The sequence below is a fragment of the Vicugna pacos genome, chromosome 15 (assembly GCF_048564905.1).
Source record: "Vicugna pacos chromosome 15, VicPac4, whole genome shotgun sequence".
In the NCBI taxonomy this organism is placed as follows: domain Eukaryota; kingdom Metazoa; phylum Chordata; class Mammalia; order Artiodactyla; family Camelidae; genus Vicugna; species Vicugna pacos.
The window spans coordinates 51,417,478-51,441,359 of NC_133001.1; the positions used below are offsets into that span (position 1 = coordinate 51,417,478).

Here is a 23,882-nt window from a genome sequence, read left to right on the forward strand (position 1 = left end):
AGGTTTATGTATTTATTTTTAATGGAGGTACTGGGGATTGAACCCAGGATCTCATGCATGCTAGGCATTCACTCTACCACTGAGCTATACCCACCTTCTCAAACACACTAACTCTTAACGGCAGAGACCATCACTTCCTGAGTTTTGGGTCCCCAGGGCCTAGTGTGGTGTTTGTGTGGTGGGTTCTCCAAAGATGCTTGCTAACTGGGTAAATTAGATCCATTTGTGCCTGTTCAAAAGAGAGATTAAAGGATGTCTTGAAGGGGTTGCAACAGAATACTCTTTTGCCTGTTAGCATGGGAGGCGCCTGGGGTAGTATTTCCAAGGCCCCCATGGCCTTAAAGATTCAGTTGCTTTTTGAGCCCAGAGTTGAAGCTTGCATTGTCTTACCCCACAGTCTTACTCTACTGGACATGCAGATCCACAGGATGTCATCTTAGGGCTTACTTTGTTTCTGAGGAAGTGTGTTCTTCTTTGGGTGTTCGGTATGCATTGTCAGACCACTTGGAAGCGCTGGGTCAGATGGACACACAGTGCTTGGGACGTGAACTCCGTCCTGCGCTCACCGGCTCCCCGATGACCGAGGCCCTCCCGTCTGCCTGTGCCGCGGTCGGGGCTTCAGATCCAGCCGGACACGTTCCCTTCGGCAGGAGCCCTCGCGTGTGCTCTGCACCCTCCCAGGACCCCTGCTTGCAGGCCTGCGCGTTCACACTGAGCGGAGGTGAAAGGGCTCTAGAGCTGCAGCCCGTCCTGCTTCATCTTCCCTTCCTCCCCCAGCTTGTGTTCTGCAAGTAGTAATGACTTTAATTATCTGTTGAATTGATTTGAAACAAGTCACTCACCTTGAAATGTACGGCTCCCGAAGGCGGAGTGGCTGAGTGGCTGTGTAGCTGTTCCGGCTTGTCCGGAGCTTGCTGCAAGGATACTTGGTCCAGTGCCTGCTCGCTCCTCTCGGCCACACAGGCCTGTGTCTGTCCGCTGAACCTGCCAGGCCTGCTGCCATCAGAGGGTGTTTCCAGGTCGGGGTGTCCCCTGCCGGGCATGCCCTTCTCCCGAGTTTTCACGTGACTGGGCCTCTTCCATCCCTCAGTCTCCACCCAGAGGCTCCTTCTTCAAAAAGGCCTTCCCCGACCCTTCTTTTGTGCATTGCCTCCGCGCCCTCCTCTCTTTTGCCCTTATCAGAACTTTTTCTTTGCAGCACTTAAACCTAACATATTTTGTGGTTATTCATGTGTCTTCTCCACTTTATCTGCTCTTCCTTGGCCATTCTCTTTATAATTTTATCCTGGCTTTAAATCCTCCTTCCCTGCTTTATTTTCTTCTTAGCATTTATCAGTAACTTAGTTTGGATTTTACTTATTTACTCGTTTATTGTCTGCTTGCCCTTTTAGAATGTCAGCTCCTGTAGCGCAGGGATTTTTATGTGTTTTCTTCCCTTCCCTACCTAACCCTGCACTTTGAATCCTGCCTGGCATGTGAGAGGCACTCAGTAAATACTTGTTGAATGAATTAACAAATGAATGCGTGAATTAATGTAAAATCCACAGGAGAAGGACTTTGTGTCTTGTTCACTAACATAGCCTCAGTGCCCTGGAGAACGTTAGGGCAAAGCGGTAACTCAGTAACTTGTTTTGAATGGATGCAAGGGTGGGCTGGCTTTACACTTTAGGTTTCAAGCTATTCAGTATTTTGAAAAGCAGTAGTAAGTTATGCCAGCAAGTTGATCTTTTACTTACTCTGTTTTGAGATCCCATTGGGAGAGTTTTTGCTGGGCATTTAACCGAAGTTTGATTAACTCATTTTGATTGAGCCAAATTTTATGATTATGATTGCTGGGAAACTTCTTCGGTATGTGTTACTTTAGTGTTTTATACTGTCATTCTTAAATCATCATGTGTCTTTGACGTTGTTGACATGTGATCAAGTTTTATAAAACTTTGAAATTACATTTACTGTTGTAGGTGATACAGCTGTGTTAGCTACCTGTCCTTGCTTGTCATTACTGTAAAACGTTTGCACTTGATACTCTGGTTGACTGTTTTCAAATTCAAAGGTGATGCTTCTTACTGTCTGTGTTAGCATTCTTATTTGTGGTAAGAGTTCTCTTTTGGTAAAAGAAAGAAATATATTTTTTGACTTTTACTATTTTTGATGCTTATAGCATGTTTTAGAATGTTGATTTAGATTTTTTGTTATGGCTTTTGTTTTATTGTAAAACCTTTCCAGAATGATGAAGGAATCTAGTTTAAAATGTTGTATTTTAAACAGTTTAAATGTTGTATTTTAAACAGCTGTCTATAGAAATAGTATAGCAGAGGAATAAGAGCATTGACTCTGGCTAGAGCAAAGTTGCTTAGGTTTGTGATCTTGAACACGTTTCTTAACTGCACCTCAGTCTTTTCACCTGTATAGTGGGGATGGTTATAGCACTTACTTCATAGCATTGTGAGAATGACTGAGTTCACGTATATAAAACACGGAATAGTGCTTGGCACCGAGTACTTGCTACTAATGTGTTAGGAATTATTAATGCAGAAGCCCATGCTGAGGCTTTGGCCTTATATACGTGTATTAATTAATGTTTTAAACTTCTTATTGGAATATTTTTATACTTACGGAAAAGTTGCGAAGAAAATACAGGAAGTTTCTGTATACCCTTCACCCAGCTTCCCCTTCCTTCTTACACAATCACAGAACAGTTGTCAAAACATGAAATTACTGCTGGAATAGTCAGTTCTGCATCTGACGTGACATATGGATTCCTAAGAATCACTACACCCTGCAGAATCACGCAGCGAGAACCACGGGACTTATGGGGAGAAGAGGGTTAGTGAAACAAAGTTAGGGACGTAGCAAAAATTTCTGTTACAGTTTTACATGTGTTAAACTATGAAACATGTAAATACTAAAATATGACACTTTACCTTGCAAAAGATCTGAAAAAGACTGCTTGTGGAAGTGGGTGTGGGAGGCCTTGCAGTTTGTGTGCTATTGGGAAGTGGCGGAGGAGGGTGCCGAGGGTGCCGGGGGAAGGTTGTAACCCCGGACGTGGACTGAAGTGGCTCCTGACACTTCCTGGGAGCCGAGGTCGCTGCCAGATATTTGGGGAGTGCGTGTGCGTGTGCGTGCACGTGGGCTGATGTGGCTTAGTTCAGCTGAGCACAGCTGTCTGTTCACCTGATGTTGCTTATGGATGAACGTGGACGTCAGAAAATGTGAAATTTGTTATGCTGAAGTTGTTCCCTAATGTATAAACTCATTGAAACAAATTTGCATTTTGAAAACCTGGCAGTACGGACTGTACAGTGCTGTTAACTAAACTGTGTATTTATTTGAATTTACCCAGTTTTTCTCCTAATACATTTTTTCTGTTTTAGTATCTGATCTAGGATGCCGCACTGCACTTAGACTTCATTTACTTTTAATATATGGAAATAAACTCTGTCATTCAATACCTGTCACTCATGAAATTTTTTGACACATACATTCAGTACACAATGAAAATTGATACTAATATTTACATTCTTGGATTGCCTCCAGAATCAGCAAGGAAAGATTGAATTATATTTAGCGTATTTTGGGATATTGCAATATTTGTAATACTTTATAGCATAAGTGATAAAACTCTGATGGAAATAGAATATCCAGAACACCTCATTCTTTTCATCATCCCTGAAAAGCCGTTTCTATAGTAACTTGGCTGTTTATTTGCTTGTGAATATCTAAGTTTAGTTAGACTATTTGATGATTGAAATCTTGACTATGAAAAGCCTGCTGTAATATGCAGATGGGCTGTGCTTGTGTGAACCATGGAAATGTGTTTTAGATGTTTCCATTTTCTTTTCAGAATTTGTGATTGTATGAATTATTCTCTACCTTTATTTCCATATTAATTTTTTAAAAAATTAAAGTCATAGTAATTTATGTGACATCATTAAGGCTAAAAATAACGAGTGGCAGAGTGAAAAATTTTAAGTCACCAATTGATTAGATAACATAGGATGTCAGTCTAATCTTATGTCCGTATATACCTAGTCTCATATTCAGAAACTGCTGTTACCCCAGAGCATAAAAACCTTCCTTTAGAAACAGTCTGATAAATTGACAGACCAACTGGCAGAAGTCTCCTCCCTGTGACCAGCAGACCCAGGACCTCTTTGTGCTGTGTGTGTTTTAACTCGTGATTGTCCCTGACGTTTTATTCTCTTGCTAACCCTAAATCATTCCTGCTTTCCTTAGCCCTTCGGTGCTGTCTGCATGGTGCAGCAGAAATCCAGGTCCCTAGGAGTTTTCCCATTCCCAGTTTCCAGAGGGAAATGTCATCCTTTTTGCATCCTTTTCTCCTCGTTGATAATCTTTGCTATTCCCTCAAAACTAGAAGGCCTTTGGATGACCAGTTTGGAGAATAATGTTGTTTTCAGAGGTTGCCAGTATCCTGTGGCAAAATTTTTTTTTTCAAGTGACGGGACGAATGCGTATCTCGTACTCAAGTGCTGTGAATATAGTGATGAGTGCAATGATGGTTAATAACTGTTGGATGAGTAAATGGTAGTTATGTATTTGGAAAACACAAGGATTGATTTGGCAAAGTAAATGAAATGTAGTCAAAAGCATTCTTTTTGAAACAATCTGGAAAGGAAACCTTTGACTTTTCATACTGCAAGCAAGGTAGCATTCTGGTTGTGTTCTGCTGTCCTCTTCACAGTGGATATATCTGTGTCTATAATCTATTCGCAAATTATAGTTCTGGCTTTGTATATTTTTGGCTCTGTGTTAAGCATAGGGACTGTTAAGACCATTTAGCCATGATACACTTTTAATTTTATTTAACATATTTTTTAATTGTAAAATACATGTAGCATAAAATTTACATCTAAACCATTTTTCACTGTACAGTTGAGTAGTGTTAAGTACATTTACATTGTTGTGCACCCAATTTCCAGAACCCTTTTTATTTTGTGAAACAAACTCTGTACCTGTTAAATGACAGCTCCCCTTTTCCCCTCACCCCTGCCCCTGGCAAATGCCATTCTTCTAATTTATGTTTTCTATGAATTTGACTGTATAGTATTTGTCTTTTTGTGACTGGCATGATGTCCTCAAGGCATGATATACTCTTAGTGAAATTAATACTATAATTAAATAAGATTTAAAGTAGCTGGCCACCTGTGGGTCATGTTTTTATTTATGCTGCAAAAGTATTTCTTTTTTTTTAAGGTTGTTTTACATACACACACACACACACACATACATATATATATATTTTTTTTTTTTTGAAGTATAGTCAGTTTTCAATGTTGTGTCAATTTCTGGTGTACAGCATGATAGTTCAGTCATACGTGTACATACACATATTCATTTTCATTTTCTTTTTCATTGTAGGTTACTACAAGATATTGAATATAAGGATAAATGGGGAGGTCAAGATTTGCAGATACTAACTACTATATATATAATCAATAAGCAACAAGATATGTATACTGTATAGCACGAGGAACTATGTTCAAAAGTATTTGCTGAAGTTAAGGATGAAAATGAGCGATGAGTTTAGGTCAGGGTGGGCTGGTGCATCACCACTGCCTGAGTCCTTGTGAGGAGCCTCTTCATCTTTCGACGATAAATAGGGCATCCAAATGAAGGCAGCTTCTAATATCTCTTCTAGTACGTTGTTTTCTAAATTTTGGATTTGAATAGCCAAATATAGAGATTTTTCTGTTATTACTACAACATAAAATTTATGTCTTAAAAGCAAAACATCAGTGTGCATTTTATTAAAAATTTCAGCAGGACAAATTTGACTAAGGTCAGATTAATTTACCTTGTAACTTGAATCATTAATGAAGAATTTACCTTTAGAAAGATCAGATGACATTATTCTCATTCTTTACAACTGAAAGGTAGACAGGAGTTTGCTTTTCTCCTACATTTTCAGTTACAAATTAGTGACATTTTGCTATTTTATGTTAGTTTGTGGCCTTTTAAGAGATGGAATAATTCGAACTATCTTTTTAAAATTGAAGTCAGATTAGGCTCTAGGCAGCTTTCACTCAGAAGGTAAATTATTGTTTGGTTGACTTTTTTTTTTTTTCTTGAAAGGCAACAGAAGGTGGTACCAGAATCAATTACTGTTGGCTTAGTTTCGTAGTTTTAAGGATATTCTGGAAGTTTTTAATCCCAAAAGAAGCATAATAATGTTTCTTGCCAAGCAAATGTTGATTTTTGAATTTTAACTTTAGTGAAATTGATAATCATGAATACACATGAAACTGATTTAAAAAATGAACCATTTCTAAATTGCTCAATATTTCATTTTCACTGAAGGGCAAGGACACTTTTAAAGAAAGTAGAAGAATCATATAAAATATTGTGTTAATTCAATGAAAATTTAGGTAATACTTATGTTCCATGTAAAGGTATTAGATTTAAATACATGGGTAGAAATACAAGTCAAATGTGCTCCCTGTCCACAGATAAATTAGAATCTATTAGGAAAGATCAGACAGGTTAGGTATAGATAAGACTGCCATAAAATTAAAGTACGTGTGATAGGTGGCGTATAGATAGCTTTAGAGATGGAAGAGATTGCTTTCTGTTATGAAGAAAGTAAATCAGGAAAGCCTTCTTGGAAGGAATAAAGTTTGCTCTAGGCCTTGAAGGTTAGGTATGTTTTTGATGTTGGGAAGTTTGAGTAGGAAACAGTCATCTGAGTAAATATTTAACCTGAAGTATTCCCACCTACTTAGTCCTCACCTGTATCATATTGTTTAGTCACAATACAAAAGATGTTCCCAATTCATTTGTTAGTTGAAAATGAATTAGTGCAGAGATTTTCCAGTAAACGGTTAGGAATCTCTTTTTACTCATGTTTCTGTGCAGCCCAGTCCTGTTCATAAAGATTCCTTTTTTCTTCCCTGAAAAGTTTAAAAAGCAGTTTTTATTGGGCATTGTATTTCCACCATAATTTTTTTGTTGTTGAAATGAAATATCACATAAACTGTAGCCTGGATGATGAAATAATTATGGAAAGATTGAGGCATTGCATTCACTTTTTACATTCTCAAGGGAAACATTAAAGTGTTTCTTTTTCCTTTAAAATTGTAAAGTTGATTAGTTACCTAATGAAAATTCAATTCCCACATGTGCAGTTTATTCCTGAACCGCTATGAGCAAAGAACAATAAATTGGTTTGTATTCTAGGCTTGAAATAAGTAGTCGGCCCTCTGCGGTGACTGTGAAAAGAGACGTACAGACTGTACTCGGCAAAATGGGATACGCAGTTTCTGAATCCAGGAATAACCTGGTGGTTGGATCAGGAAGGAAGGGCCTGCGAGGCTCACTGGTCTGGGAGCAGGGGCTGGGGCTGGCAGGGAGATAGGTAGTTTGTAGGTCTCCTGGCACTGTACGCTCTTAGATCTTGACTTGATTAATTCTTGTTTTTCTATTTATTTAAAAAGCAAAATGGATTTAGGGCAACTTTATTGATTACGAAGGTGGAAACAAATTATTATCTCATCATAATTTTTATGGGCTTTGGAAAGTATGTTGGTTATCTTTCATCTATTTGGTGCTCTGAAATGTACTAAAGAAATGAAGGTATAATGGTTTATTAGTTATTCCTCTTATTTGATGAACAGTTCATGGTAATGAAACTTTAATAAATTTAAAAATGAATTTTATGTTTCACTTTTAATTCTCATAGCATGTTTATGAGATAAGCAAAAAAGGGATTATTATCCCACTTTCAGGGCAAAAAATTTGAGAGACAATAGGGAAATATTTTAAAAAATTATTTTAAGTGCATAATTATTTTAGTATATATGTTTTTAATGTGGCTTAATAAACTTTAAAAAATGGAAAGATATCCCATGCTCTTGGATTGGAAGAATCAATATTGTTAAAATGGTCACACTGCCCAAGGCAATCTACAGATTTAATGCAATCCCTATCAAATTACCCAGGACACATTTCACAGAACTAGAACAAATCATAATAAAATTCATATGGAACCATCAAAGACCTGGAATTGCCAAAGCATTACTGAAGAGAGAGAAAGAGGCTGGAGGAATTACTCTCCCAGACTTCAGACAATACTATAGAGCTACAGTCATCAAGACAGCATGGTATTGGTACAAAAACAGACATATAGACCAATGGAACAGAATAGAGAGCCCAGAAATGAACCCACAAACTTTTGGTCAACTAATCTTCGACAAAGGAGGCAAGAATATACAATGGAATAAAGACAGTCTCTTCAGCAAATGGTGTTGGGAAAACTGGACAGCAGCATGTAAAACAATGAAGCTAGAACACTCCCTTACACCATACACAAAAATCAACTCACAATGGATCAAAGACTTAAACATAAGACAAGATACAATAAACCTCCTAGAGGTAAATATAGGCAAAACATTATGTGGCATACATCTAAAGTTTACTTCTTTATTCTAGTTTTATTGTGATATAATTTGATATGCTACTGTATCAATTTAAAGTATACAGAATAATGCAAAGTTTATGATTTTATTTGAAATTAAAAAATCTTTCAGAGGGAATTTTTTTTAAACTAATGCATTATCCTAAAAATCTGTTACTAGAGTCAGCATTTCAGCATTACCTGGTGATACCAAATAATATCACCAGGAGATGAGGTTTTTCATGGAGATGAGATTTTTCTCTCATTATTCATTTTTTTCCGAACTTTAAATACTTTGACCAGTCATTTCAGAACATGGGATCTTTAAATAGACTGAATGTAACATCTTCCAAATGGTTGAATTACCGTTCGGGAAATAATCCCTGAAATGCTTTTTGATCACAGGATATCTTTTCCTGTCAAGTTTTCATTAATATGTAAATACTTGGCTTTAACAGCAATGAATCTCTTTATCATATATATTTAATTAACATATAAATAACTCTGTGATACATTTTTTCCAATTCCTGATATAGGCCAGCCTATTTAAACGTTGTATTTGTAGTAAGTGAAAGTCTATTAAGCATCACGTTCGTATTTTGTAGGCAAAACATATATGTTATTTTAAGAAACGGTTTGACGTCAGTGTGTACCTTTTTTTAATTCAAAAAGTTTAGATACTATATGTAATAACTGAAAAAATTCATCGTATGTATAAATGTTTGGATCACGTACATAAAAATGTATAAATGTTGGGATCATATTCGATGTAGAGAAGTGATAGTGTCATACACTAGGAAGAACAAAGGCTTTCAGTCAGAAACGTGGGTTTGTCCTGGTCCTGATACTTGCTAGCTGTGTTACTTCTGGGAAGTCACTTAGCTTCTCTGATCGTTAGTTTGGTCAGGTGTGGAATGGGGAGACTGTAGAGGTATTGCGGTGATTAAGTAACCTAAGACGTACATACCTAGCACAGCTCCTAGCATAAAATCAGGAGTCAGCACACAGCCGTGGTTGTGTTAATAGCAAATGTGGCTATTGTACTAGAAGCAGCATTAGTTTTTGGTACATGTTGACAGGAAGGTCGTATTATAGATATATTTTAGTTTCAAGTGCATTAAGTAGGCTTGTAAAAGATTGATGAATAAACAAAATGCAAAATTGTAATAGGGAGTATTCCTCCTTGATGACAACAATGCTTTGAGTTCTTATCTGGGACAGTAGCCCTTCCCTGGTATCAGGTACCTGAGATTCCAGATTATTAATAAAAAATTTGGGCACTGTTCTAAATGAAGTTAAGCTTTTTAATTTCATTTTTTATTGAATTGTAGATACAGGAAAATGAACAAGTCATAAATGGGCAATTTGATGAATGATCGTAAAGTAAAGAAGATGCAGAAACAGACATAACCAGCATCCCTGTGCTTTCTTCTTTTACCCTCTTTAGTCACCTCACCCAGGAGAACCACTGCCCTGACTTCTCACATGATGAGTTAGTTTTGTCTGTTAACCACGTCAAGAGTTTACAAGGACTGTTTTACCTAAACTCTGGAAGAGCATGAAAAACTTTTCTTGTCAACAGAGATAGATTTCTTTTTTAACAATTTATTTTTTAATTAAAAAATTTTTTTATTTTGGGGTGGGTGGCGGGAGGTAATTAGCTTCCTTCCTTCCTTCCTTCCTTCCTTCCTTCCTTCCTTCCTTCCTTCCTCCCTCCCTCGCTCCCTTCCTTCCTTCCTTCCTTCATGGAGGTCCTGGGGATTGAACCCAGGACCTTGTGCATACTAATAAGCACAGTGCTCTACCACTGAGCTGTACCCTCCTCCCCGCCCCGCCTCCGAAATAAGATTTCTGATGTTCCTTAAATTGAATGCCTCTCTTACTTTTCTAATGCTGGATTTGCACTGACATTTTGGTTTTTTATATTTAAAGTGTGTTACAGACACAGACACACAGTATCTGCTGCTCATGACTCTGGTTTGTTTTGCTTCTTAGCTGCTGAATTTTTCGTTCCCAGGAGTTAGTTTTGGGTCTTTTCAATTTTCTTTGTCTTTCCTTATCATGTTATTGGTGTTTTTTGGAAATTGATTATTCTCCTGGTTATGGGCCATGATTTCTTGCTTTTTTGCATACTTGGTATTTTTATTAGATGCCAAACTTTTAGGTTTGTTCATCTCACTAGTAGAGTTCCTGTCTGAGTTGTTATCCAGCATACTTTGTCCTTTCCCAGATTCTGTTGTTTTATTTAGTCACACTGCGAGTTTCACCAGCTACCTTACTGTGTATATTCTAAGGATAGCCTTTCTGTGCAGTTGATCTCAATAGGTTTCTGAATTTGTAATAGGTTAACCTATATGGGTTTTCTTAATCTGAAAATTATAGAAAGAACTAGCAATGCAGGTATAGGGGTATTTATTTGATATTGTTTCTTCCTTGTGGGTAATATGGAGTCTGTTTTTTTTCCAGGGTCAATTCCCTCACCACTTTCTGTACTTCCTGTCTCTGACTTTGTGAACAAGTATTTATTATGTAGTTAAGAAACTATATTAAAAAATGAGACCCGTTTCCTTCAAATTCTCCAATGTTTTGCTTTCTTTTTCTTCCTACCATCTCTAGTTTAACTTTGAGCATGATCAGTAATAGTGATGTGTTAGAATAACTTGCACTACAGACACCTACTCCACTGTCTTCCCGACCACACCCTGTGGAATTGACACCAGAGCCTCTCCCTCTTGGTTTCTGGAGTTTTCATTTCTTCCGTTGTGATTGTATGTCAGTCTGCAATGTAATTTGGCTTAGACTTAGAGAGCTTTTCATGATGAAAAGGCTGTCAGTGGACTTGGGCAGCAGAATCACCAAGCAGAGAATCTTTGATGCCTCTTTGTTTATCAAAAGCTTAGGACGTTCCACATCTCTTTGTGCTTGTGCGCGCTCACACACACAGGCCGAGACTCACCTGCAGTCTGGTTTTGGGGTAGTTTTTGTTTTTTCATTTATTTATTCGTATTTATCTATCCATTCTTCCATCTGTCCATCATCCATCCGTCCATTAAATACTCAGTGAGGTTTAAATGGATGCCAGGTGTTGAACGAAGAATATAAAAATGACTAACGCTTTGAAGGAGCCTATTTAGAAAAGGAGCAAGACGCAAATAAATAGTTGTAATCCCGTGCACTGACAACAGTAACAGAAATACACGCAGGGCTTTGTAATACGGAATAAAGGCTGGTAAGCTGCTTGGTCTGAAAACATCAGAGAAGGCTTCAGATTTTTTCCTTTAATGAACACCACAGTGATTGACAGAGTTAAGGATAACATTATAAATATGCATGCTGTGAACCCGTACTACTTTTCTATCCATTTAGATGAGGTTAAAGTGCTGTATTTTCTATTCTTCTTGTTACGTATCTTATATCCACATTTTTCTTCCTGCTGCCTTGGTGTCTGGAGTGTACATTTTTCTTTCTTTGAAGAGTTTCAAAAAAGATAGAGTAACAGAATGACTTCCTTTCTTAAGGAAGTTTGCTAATTCATTACTTGATTGAATCATTTTGCTCAGCTCCTTCTGTGAGTCAGGTACTGAGGATAGAAAATGCTCCTCTGAGAGACATGGGTACAGATTACAGTAGCAGAGAGGTGAGTGCGCTAAGAGGCCATTGCACAGTCTTAGCTATGTAGTCTTCCTCTTAAATTGACTTTTATATTTTTCATTATTGTTCATTTACTGTTCATTTATATCTTAACTGAATCTTATATTTCTAGTTGTTTAGAGTTTTCTTCTTGTTTTAGAGAGCTCTACTTTTAGAATTAAGAGAGTATCAGTGAACCTGTTTCTAATGGTCATTCATTCATTCATTCATTCAGTAAGTCGGTGATGATTTTGGGGCTCATACCATTTACTTACCTGCACATTTGTAATCATAATATTTAACTTATGAGTTCTCTAAGGGTAAAGTGAAATAATGCATTTATGTAAATTTAGTTGTTGATGGACATTTAGGTTACTTGCATTGTCTTGGCTATTGTAAATAATGCTGTGAACACTGGGGTGCATGAATCTTTTTGAATTAGTGTTTTTGTTCTTTTTGGACATATATCCAGGAATGGAGTTATTGGCTGATACAGTAGTTCTATTTTTAATTTTCTGAGGAATCTCTATACTGTTTTCCACCGTGGCTGCACCAATTTACATATGTATTGACAGTGTACAAGGGTTCCCTTACCTCCACATCCTCATCAGCATTTGTTATTTGTGGTCCTGTTGATAGTTATTCTGACATGAGTCATGTGGTATCTTATTGTGATTTTGATTTGCATTTCTCTGATTAGTAATATTGAGCATGTTTTCATTTGTCTGGTCGTCATTTGTATGTCTTCTTTGGAAAAATGTATATTCAGGTCCTCTGCCTATTTTTTAAATTGGGTTTGTATTTTTGATATTGAGTTATATGAGCTGTTCATATATTTTGGATATTAACCCCTTAGTGATCATATCATTTGTGAATATTTGCTCCCATTCAGTAGATTATCTTTTTGCTTTGTCAGTGGTTTCCTTTCCTGTGCAAAGCTTCTAAATTTAATTAGGTCCCACTTGTTTATTTTTGCTTTTGTTTCCTTTGAGGAGACAAATCCAAAAAGATTTTGTTGTGACTTAACATTCATGTTTGGCCGATATTTTCTTTTAGGAGTTTTATAGTTTCCATTCTTACATTTATGTCTTTAATTCGTTTTGCAGTTATCTTTGTATATAGTGTGAGAAAATGTTCTAATTTCATTCTTTTACATGTAGCTGTCCAGTTTTCCCAACACCACTTATTGAAGAGACTGTCTTCCTTATTGTATATTTTTGCCTCTTTTGTTGAAGTTTAATTGACCATGTGTGTATGGGCCTATTTCTGGGCTCTCTATTCTGGCCTATGGATGTGTGTGTGTGTGTGTGTGTGTGTGTGTGTGTTTTTGCTCCAGTGCCATACTGTTTTGATTACTGTGGCTTTGTAGTATAGTCTGAAGTCATGGAGCATGATGCCTCCAGCTTTGTTCTTTTTCTAAAGATTGCTTTGACTATTTGGAATCTTGTGTGGTTCCATATCAATTTTAGGACTTTTTTTGTGAAATATGTCATGGGTATTTTGACAGGGATTGCATTAAATCTGTAGATTGCTTTAGGTAATATGGGCATTTTAACAATATTAAGTCTTCTAATACATAAACATGGAATACCTTTCCATTTCTTTGTATTATCTTCAATTTTCTTCATCAGTGTTTTATAGTTTTCAGAGTATGTGTCTTTCACTTCCTTGAATAAGGTTATTTCTAGGCATTTTATTCTTTTTGATATGATTTTAAACAAGATTGTTTTCTTGCTTTCTCTTTCTGATAGTTCGTTATTAGTGTATTGAAGAGTTTTCTGTATATTAATTTTGTATCCTGAAACTTTACTGAATTCATTTATTAGTTCTAATAGGTTTTTTGGTAGAGAGTTTAGAGCTTCTAGATACAGAATCATGTCATCTGCAAATAGTGGTAGTTTTACTTCTTCCCTTCCATTTTGGATGCCTTTTATTTCTTTTTCTTGTGTGAATGATCTGTCCATTGATGGAAGTAGGGTGTTAAAGTCCCCTAGTATTATTGTATTAGTGTCAGTTTCTCCTTGTTTAACTAGCTTTTTAATTGGCTTCCCATTGAGTTACAGATCAAGTTTGACTTGTTCAGTGATAATAACTATGTGTAGTACTACACGTAGGCCCAAATTATTATTATTTTTTGTTCTTTTTTTTTAACCAGAATATTTTCTTCTATGCTGAATAATAGAAATAAATATAACTTCACATCTTAAAACCAATGCATGAGAGGTGGCAATTAGTGGTAGTACACTGTCTGTTTAGCCTTTTGTTCCAAGGCATAGAACACGAATAAAAGAACTTTTTGTAAGTTTATTCTTGATAAAATTTCTTTGAAATAAAACATTTTCTTTAGTGTAAGAAATAATTGATGAAAGAGTAGTTGAACATAATAGAACTTGTTGTAATCATTCTTTTCCTGCTGACAGATAAATGTTACCTTTAAATGACACCAGCAAAGTTTATTGTTTGGAATAAAACAATGAACAGGGTTCTAATATAATGAATCCTAAAATTTAGCAAAAGCAGCCATTATTTTGTAAAGAGTTAATTTAAGTTTACCATGTGCCTCTTTTTTTTAGTGGGTATGATACATTTAAATTTTAAGTCTTCCCTAGCAAAGTGAAAAAAATAGAAGAAAAAGATGAAATAAAGCATATATAAATGTTGTTTTGTGTTTATAGAACTTTAGATTCAAAGTGTAAGCTTTGCAACTAACCAGACTCTCTATGGTTCTTTAGAAGAAGCAGTTATATTTTCTGGGATTTTTTTGAACCACAATTTCACATACCCTCTTTAGTGATTAGTTTACATGACTAATATTTTTGTTGTGAACACAATTAATGTAAAAGTTTTCCTCTGAATTTTATTAAGCATTCTATCATTCTGTTTACCTTATGAAAGAATAAGTAGCTAAAATTTGGGGATTTTTAAAAAGGTAATGACAAGAATGATCAATTACTTTGAAGTGTAAAGAATGGTCAGATTTAGGGAAATATATATTCTGAAATCTTTCTTCCCCCTTAAGCGTAACATTATGTGTCAGATTATCTAGATTGTAGATGTGTACCATCTCCAGTACAGTTTACCCTTTCATCAGGATAATAAACTATATTAAGAAATTATTCTTGTTCTCTTAGATTGACAAATTACATATCCATGTACCTCCTTGACATATCTGTTCTTTTAAATTTACAAACTGTCCCCTTTTACTACTGTATTCCAATTTTGAATTTTCTTGATATTCATGAGATCACTTTAAAAAAAACCTTTGTTGTGCTGTCAGTTAACTCATTCAGTTGGCACATTATTTTAGAGTCTGCTGAATGTTAGGCACTATTTTAGGTACTGAGGATGTGGCAGAAGACAAAGAAACAAAAATTCTGCCCTTAAGGGGTTTACATTCTGACTGGGGAACAAGTCCCATTTATTTCTTAAAAGCTATCATTTGAGTCGTGATAAAGATGTGATGTTTTTATAGCAACCATTTTAAACTCCTCAAGTTTGCTTTAAAATAATTTCCTTTGTAGAAACATTATGGAAGAAAATGAAAGAGCAAAAAGTTTTTTTGTTTGTGTTTTGTTTTTTGTTTGTATGTTAAGTATTGGTGATCGGACCTAAGATCAAGCCATATTTGGTACCTTAATTATATGAAACTGGTACTAGTAACTACTGGTGTTGAGGTTGGTTTTGTATCTCAGTTAATGTGTGCTTTAAATACACACGTAAAAGTTCCATATTGCATTGCCTGAATTCAGATTTGAGAAGGCTCACATGGCCTTCTGCCTGCTCCGCGCAGGTCTAACCCGGTGGCCGTCTACTAACTAGAGGGGTAAGCTTTGGATTCTACCTGTCGAGTTGTGTTTAAATCCCTGGCTTTGTCCTGTATTGACCATGAGGAGGGGCAAGCTAACCTGGGCCTGGATTTTCTCAGTATAATATGAGGAAGATAATATCCCCTATTAGATAGGCAGGACTAAGTTAGGTATTGTGTATTAAAAGCCCTTCATCCTGCCTCATCTGTAGTAAATATGGAAGCTCATGCTGTTGCTGATCATCGCTCATGTGTTACTATTAGTACTTTTATTATGTCAGTGGTGATCAGCACATTTAGAAACATTGAGTTGTGCTGTGTTTTGAAAATGCAGAAAAAATACTTCATTAACCTAGGACTCTTCAGGCCTCCTCTTTGGACTGAGCCAGAGCCGAACTTGTCTTTAATGGGTGTTTTGATAAACATAGATGTTTTCTTACCCATTTCTGTTCATTGAAGCTTGACACAGCTTTACAATTTTCTAGTCTTTAGATACCAAATAAATGTTATTTTGCTGAGAGTCCCACACCATGACTAATCATTTTAGTAATATCCCTTGTATCTAGTATGTACTTTGTGTAGAAAATACAAATCTCAACTTATGATACATTTTTCTCAGATTTTTTGGAAAACATTTTGGGTTTGGCTTATGGAACCGTGTCTGCTTTAATTAGAAAAAGCGGTAATAGTTGGCTACATTATTTTTTTCCCTTGTCCCTCAATTCATTGCTACAATTTATTCTTATGGTGGAAGAGTGAGCATTATTATCATCACTGTATCCAAATGGTATCTTTTTTTCTTTTCAGTGATCTGTGATAACATGTTAGCTACTGACGTGGAAGAAAATAAAATAGGTTTCTACTTGGTGACAAATGAAATAGTGTGATTGTGGCATCCATTCTAAGTAATTGTCTATATGATTCTGAAATTTAAAAATGTGAACTCAACAGGCCTTCGAAAATGTACCCCTGGCACACAGTTTGCTAGGACAGTACATGGCAGCTAAAAAGTGGGTAAAATACTGTTTTGAAAAATAGTATATAATACATTTCTTATTATGAATACCTAATGGGGAACTTTGACTTCAAGTAATTTGCACCGATAATAATGACTTCAAAGGGGATGCTGTTGATTGACGAATCCACCCTGTTCATTTCCAGACCCTTTTAGCTTCTCTGTTCCTTGTAACCCCACAATGGGCTCCTACAACCTTTTACATGAAGACTAATCTCTTTACATACATAATTTCCAAACACTTGAAGTAATTTCTTGCACGAGGCATGTTTCATAACTTACTAAGATAAGAAGGTGCAAAACATAACCTGCTAATACACAAAAGCGCAGCCCTTTTCTTGGGGCTATGATAGATTTTAGGAGAATGCTACTGTGATACTCAAAGATGAAATAAGATGATTTATGGAACTGTAAAAGCAAGGCAGTTGAAATTTGTTTTTAGAATTTTTGTCTTCATTCTTAATTCAGGATGTTTCAGTTGAGTTTTTATGGATTTATGGAACATTAGAGCTGAAGGTACCTTAGAGATAATGTTTGAAGTGCTTCACTTTGAGACTCATGTGCCAAAGACTGCATAGCTGGTTAAAAGCAGATGTATTTCTGTTTCCCTTGGCCTCTATTTGAAGCACATTGCTTTGCGCTACTCTGCTGTCTTTACCTCACTCTCCTTTTTTAATTTATTCTTAACTCCGTCCAATCAGGAGTTATTTTTGCCTCTTAGATTCTCCTTCTGTCATTTGTTAGTGAAGTTTTAAACCTGCAAAATTATTTCTTCACTCTTGCTGTTACCTGTCCTCTAGGTCTAGGCTACCACCAGCTACATGTGGCTATTTAAATTTTGAATAAAGTTAATTAAAATTAAATAATATTAAACTTTTCTTAGTATCAATGTCACATTTCATGTGGTTTGTAAAAGTACATACAACCAGTGGTCTCTGTAGCGGATGGCACAGTTGTAGAACATTTCGGTGATCGCGGGAAGTGTGTAAGCTTTTGAGGGAAAGGGACCATTTATGTTGGCATTAAGAACAGAAACACGGGCTTTTCATAAATACTTGAGAATATATGAATGAACCCATACCATCTTTTAGTTTCTTGCCTCATTTTTTGTTTTGAATTTTCGTTTTCTTTTTGAACCATGTTATGATCAAAGAAAAATCAGCCATTTCGTATTTTGCATTTACATATTGTATACAATACGTATCATGTACCACTTCACATCCCGTAAACAGGAATTGTGGAGATTTAAGGTTATTTACATACTTTTGCACCATGTTCCTTGTGTAGCCAATCATTGAGGTAACATGTATTTTAAATGCTTATGCCCTTTTTTTTTTTTAAGTTGTAGCGGTGACTCCTTGATGATCATTCCTTGGCATGAACATAAACACCGAGATAAAGACTGGTGTGAGGAGCTGGAGTGCAGGTAAGAATGGGCCAGCAGGAGGGCTCCTCATTTCTTTGTGGGGTGGATGAACGGAACGCCCTGGAAGGTGGGGTGGATGATTGTTTACTTGATGGTAGTCCTGCTCGAGAGTTGGAATAAAGTTTTTTTATTTTTTATTTTTGCTTTTTAAACCTTTACCCGACTCTAGGTATGTTAAAGCTTTTTTAATGGAAAACTATTAAATGCTGCAAAGGGATTATTCTAAAAGTGGTGTTATGTAACAACTCTTTTCATTATGAGATAGTCTCTTCCGCTCTTTGACACATACAGGTGTATTTTTCATAGTTGTTATTATAGTTTTGTTCTTGATTGAGTTCTAATTTTCACTTTTTAAAGATTTAACCATGGAAAGCCTGAGAACATGGAGGCATCCAGTACGGTGGAAGGTGGTGCTCAGGGGGTGTGGGGCTGTAAGTCCATGTAAGGAGCATTTGAGTCTCTCTGCCTGCCACTCCTTGGAGTCGGGTAAACACTCCTCGCTGGTTTTACATTTGCTATGAGTCATCTTATGCTTTTGGATTTTTTAAAATTCTGTGTCTGATAAATGATAAATAAAAGCCCTGGCCAGTTGTGTAATCACCGCAAGTGAGATTTGGAAGCTCTCTCCATGTTAGCACTCGTGTTGGCAGTTTCCCTTCATTTCGTATCTTCATTTTTGATGTCTGAGTGAATGAATATGTAACTCGTAGTCACCTGTTTCACTCCAAAGAGTCTTATTGTGATAGCAATTGGATATCCCGCTGTGTTTTTGCCGTTACTTTCTTTTAAAAAAATTATGTTTTAAATTTAATTTTTTATTAAAGTTGTGTATATATTTTCAAATTAAAGATTTAAAGTTTTCTACAAATCTTGTTTAAAAAAGAGAAAAAAAAAAGAGAAAAAACCAAATCCTGGACTCCTTTGTTCTCCTTCCTCGTATCCTCTCTCTGGGGGCAGCTACTTTCAGTTCTTTTAAAAGATTCTGTTGGCATTTACTCCAGTCTGAATAACTTCACTTGTGAGCTGCTTCTTGATTTTTTTAGTTCTGGCTCTTTTCTGTGGACTTGCTCCAAGGGAAGATAATGGTTTAGTTTCTTTTTACTCCATGTGCTCCACTCCTCTTTGAGCATTTACCTGACTTCTGCTCCCCTTTCAAAATCTTTCACTGTCATTGCAGTGGAGTTTCAGAAAAAAATGGAGCTTGCTGCCTGGTGTGTATCAGCTGTGTTTAACTAGGAGTCCTCATTTCCCAGCTGTAATGAGAGTTGAAGCAGTCGATAAATGGAAAAGGGTGGGAGGTTGATGCCAGTGGACATGGTGGGAGGGAAAGGTGCTGTGACACTTGACCACAGTTCTCTCAGTTTAAGATGGTGCCTTTGACAGAGTAGCACTGTGCCGTTTGTCTCATACTGCCCAGTTCTCCTTGGCCTGTGCCTTTTTATGATTCTAACAAGTGAATAAAAGGAATAAGGTGGTTTCTTCTCAGACCGAGCACAGCAAGCTCAATTGTAAGCAAAACTTGCAGTTCTGGAACTCCTCCAACTATAAAAATGAAAAGCCAGGAAAAATCTGGCAAAAGAAAAGGTGCTTTTGAAGAGAATGCAAATTTTCAGGACATATCTTTCTTTAATCCATTTATTTTATTCCCTTTTTTCTTCCACCCAACCAGTTCTCCCACCCCGCACTTCCACCTCTGGCAGCCGCCAGTCTGTTCTCTGTCTCCATGAGCTTGGTTATGGGGTATCTTGTTGCTTTTTCGTCTGCACTTGACCCTTGAACAACGCAGGGGTTTAGGGGTGCTGACCCTCTGCACAGTCAAAAATGTGCCTGTAATTTGTGATTGACCCCCCCTCCCCCGTATTTGTGGGTCCCATACACCCACAGATGGTGTAGTACTGCAGTATTTACTGTGGGAGAAAACCCCATGTGTAAGTGGATACAGTTCAAACACATGTTGTTCAAGGGTCAACTGTGATTAATTCTGTCTTCTGCTGGATTCAAGAATACCAAAGGAAGAAAAACGTGTAATCCCTGTGCTTGTAAAGTGTGTCATCTAGCAGGACAGATGCTGCTGCTGTAAGTGACTGATGTGATGAGTGTCATGGGGAAGGGCAGGACCATTGGGACCATTCACAGGGAGACTTAATCGCGGTGGAGATCAAGGAAGATATTCCCAGGGAAGTGGTGTGAAATCTGAGATGTGAGGGCTGAAGAGCATTTAGCCAGTGGAGGGTGAGTTTGGCAAGTGAGGGGAGGAAGTGTTCTCAGCAGAAGGGAGAACATTTGGAAGGCTCAAGGTGAGGTCCCCTTTGGGGACTGAAGATAAGACATGTTGAAGTGTACAGAGCAGAAGTGAGACTGGCACCAGGATGAGGCAAGAATATTTTAAGGCAGATGACGAGCTATAAAAGTAGGCATAAGGATGATATGATCAGGTTTCTGTTTATAAAAAGATGACTGTATTACCTGAGGATATCATGCATTCAGTTTGGATCTTGTTGCATTTGTAATGACTGAGAAAACATCGAAGAGCAAATAGAAGGAAGATTTTGGAACTTTGAAGTGAAGCCTCGGGTAGGGGTAAAATATGGTGGTCGTTGTAATGTCTGTGGTAATTTATATCGTAGAGTCGAAGGGGAGACCTAGAGAGGGCTCAGTGAGAAGAGGGGGCAGCCAGAGTCTGTGGAAGAGCTAGTGTTCAGTGGTCGTCTAGAGGAAGATGCTCTGGCAAAGATGACTGAAAAGGAGTGACCAGAAAGATGAGACGATGTGGCCTGACAGTGTGGCACGCTGGATGAGAGACAAGCGTGTCTCTAGAAGGAGAAGGTGGTTAAACCCATCAAACAGTGCTGAGAAGGGGGATAAGATAAGGTCTGAAAAAATTCTCAGAGAAACTCAAAGTGGCTTGTGGGTATTTTTCCCCTGAAATGGGGTAGCTTTAAAGGGAAGATTTCAGGGGGAAGGATGTGACTGTTGTGTGGCAGCGATGGGGAAAGAGTCACTGGTCTGAATGTTAATGACAGCTGTGAGACTGGTTAAGTAAAGGACCACCAGCTGTAAGCACAGTGGGCTGACTAAGGCACGTGGAGATTTGTGAGCTTTGGGTCTGATCATATATTATAACTGCTAATAATTCCAGTGAAAGTACTACCTGCAAATGAAAACTAAGCACCTGCTCTGTGCCAAACAGTGCTCTCTTTGTACTTTAATATTATTTTGGATATTCTTGCATGATGATTATTCCCATTTTTATATGAATAAGATGAAATCTTAGACTACTATTAACTCAGTAGTTTATGCAAGGTTTCCCAGCTTTCAGGGATGGAATTGCACTTCAGTTCTGACTCCAAAGCCCATTGCCTTATAATAGTAACAATTATACCACTTGTCATCTACTACTGACTTGCTTTAGATGAGTGAATGTCCCTGATGGAACATGGCCTTTCCCCCTATTTCTATCTGAAATATCTTAGTGTAATTTTTTTCTTTAGTCCTTAACTGTGAAGGCGATTGGCCAGGGCCATCCTCATAAAAGCTTCTCATAATTTGTGGTCCCTGTGATGTGCTCCCTGTATACATTCTTCTAGATGCTGTTAGTTTCTTGTTTTGCAAATGTCAGTGCATTACTATGTTGCTGACACCCACTAAAGTTATATTATCAACATAAATAAGGTATATTTCCTCTTATTATTATGAACATGCAAAACAAGGCTTCTTAATTTATATTTGAATCAAAATCACCTGGGGGTGTTTTTCACTAAACAAGGCCTGGCTGGCCATCACAAGTGATTGTGATTTAGTAGGTATGTGGCAGGCACCCAGCCATGTGCATTTTGTAAACGCTTCCTAGGGTGATTCTGGTTTTATTTAATACTTGTTTGATTGATTTGTGGCATACTCTTTTTGATTTATTATTGTTCATTCTGATTTTTTTTTAAGTTGGGAAAACTAATAGGAAAATAAATTAAGCCTCCAAAAAATGTCCCATTTATCTTGTAAGCGTGCACATACATACAGGACAACCCACACGCACACACCCACATATACATACGTGCTGCCAGTCTCAGTAATTCCTCTCTCCCCATCTCTCTCTGTCTCTGTCTCCCTCTCTCACAAATTTATAATTTCCCCCAGCATCTCAGTCAGTTACTAACTGTTCTTTTTGTGCTCGGCAGAAAGGTGGTTGAGCCGAGTCTTCCAGATGACAGTGAGTTCCTGTATGCTGCGCAGCCCGAGTTACTGCCGTACAGGACCAGCCAGCTTGCAGTGGGGAAGGTGACGGACTGGTATCAGGCCAGAGCGGAGGAAATCGAGCACTACGCTCGACAGGTGAGGGGAGACTGCCAGCTGTGGCTCCGTGATGCCGGTGGTGCTGTGCCGGACCCTCAGGATCCTGTGCATGTTCTGGCTGCTGACAGCAGCGATCATGTGCATCGTTTGCAAGGGATGAAATGAGTTTATCTTAGTACTTTTAATAATTTATTCATTTCCTCAGAAGCTATTGTGTCTTTTTTTTTTTGATTCCTAAAGAGCAAACAAATACAACAAAAGTTTCCCAAGTCTTTCTTTAAAATGTAAGCTGCAAAATATGCATGTACTCTTCCAGATTTTCCATATGTTCTTAATAGGCTTAATGCCATTTTAATTTAAAAGATTGTATCAACATAAAAATGCTTGATTAGTCTCCCATTAAATTACATTAATGCAGTTGATTATTACTTGCTTTCTAGGATCCCTGTTTGAAGCTCTGTTTCTAATGCTTTCTTTAAGTCCAAGCCTAATTTCTCTCAGTTCCCATGTGCCTTTACTGAGATGCGAGACAGCTTTATCAGAGAGGGGATGTGGGAGAGAGAGACGAGGGTTGTGAACCTTAGGAGACTTAAATACGAATCTTGACTCTTCCACTGGTAGACATGGGGACTCTGGACCTGCTACCTACCTTTTCTGTACCTGAGGTTTTTCAGGGGGTTAGTTTTTACACAAGAGTCAATGATAGCAAAGAAAATAAACAGGAAGGAGCATTAAAAATTATGCTAATTGAGTTCTCTGCAAATGTAAGCAAAAGTTGTCTCATTTTAGAGGACGGAAGTTGGCAATTTGGAGCAAAGAATGGCCGAATGCCCTTTGAAATCTCATTCAGGGTCTGGCCAATGGATGACTTTTTCATTCTACTCGCAGTCTTGGCTTTGGACTTCCTGTCCTACCATACAGTTTTTCACTTGACAGGAAGGGTGATTCCAGAGGGTCTGATGAGCAGCTGTACTATAGGAAGGAATAAACCTGTTTGTTTAAATTTCTACTTAGTGTGTCTGGCATGGCCCTGTGTCTCCATTTGATAGCCTTTTTGAATTTCTCCTTGATCTAATTCCTATTTTTAGTATTCACAGAATTGGAGATGAATTATTTGCTGGAGCTGATGGTAATGTTACAGATCAAAATTATGAGTGAATAGCCAAGAATATTTATGATTGACTTTTCAATCATAAGATGGCTAAGGACATTTGAAAATGTTTAGGATTTAAGATACCAGAATAAAAATGTCTGGAGGAGATATGGCTTATTTAATTCTTTGTTATAGACAGATAAATTAAAG

The 23,882-nt window shown here is 37.3% G+C and overlaps 1 protein-coding gene across 1 annotated transcript in view; it reads left to right on the forward strand.

Annotated features, from left to right (window-relative positions):
• The window catches only part of NBAS (NBAS subunit of NRZ tethering complex), a 276,510-nt gene that overhangs the window by 83,237 nt on the left and 169,391 nt on the right, over positions 1 to 23,882 (forward strand). Inside the window, exons 22-23 of the mRNA XM_072938186.1 lie at positions 18,206 to 18,289; positions 22,465 to 22,618. Coding sequence (XP_072794287.1) covers positions 18,206 to 18,289; positions 22,465 to 22,618 — 238 coding nt within the window. The remainder of the gene's footprint in view (positions 1 to 18,205; positions 18,290 to 22,464; positions 22,619 to 23,882) is intronic.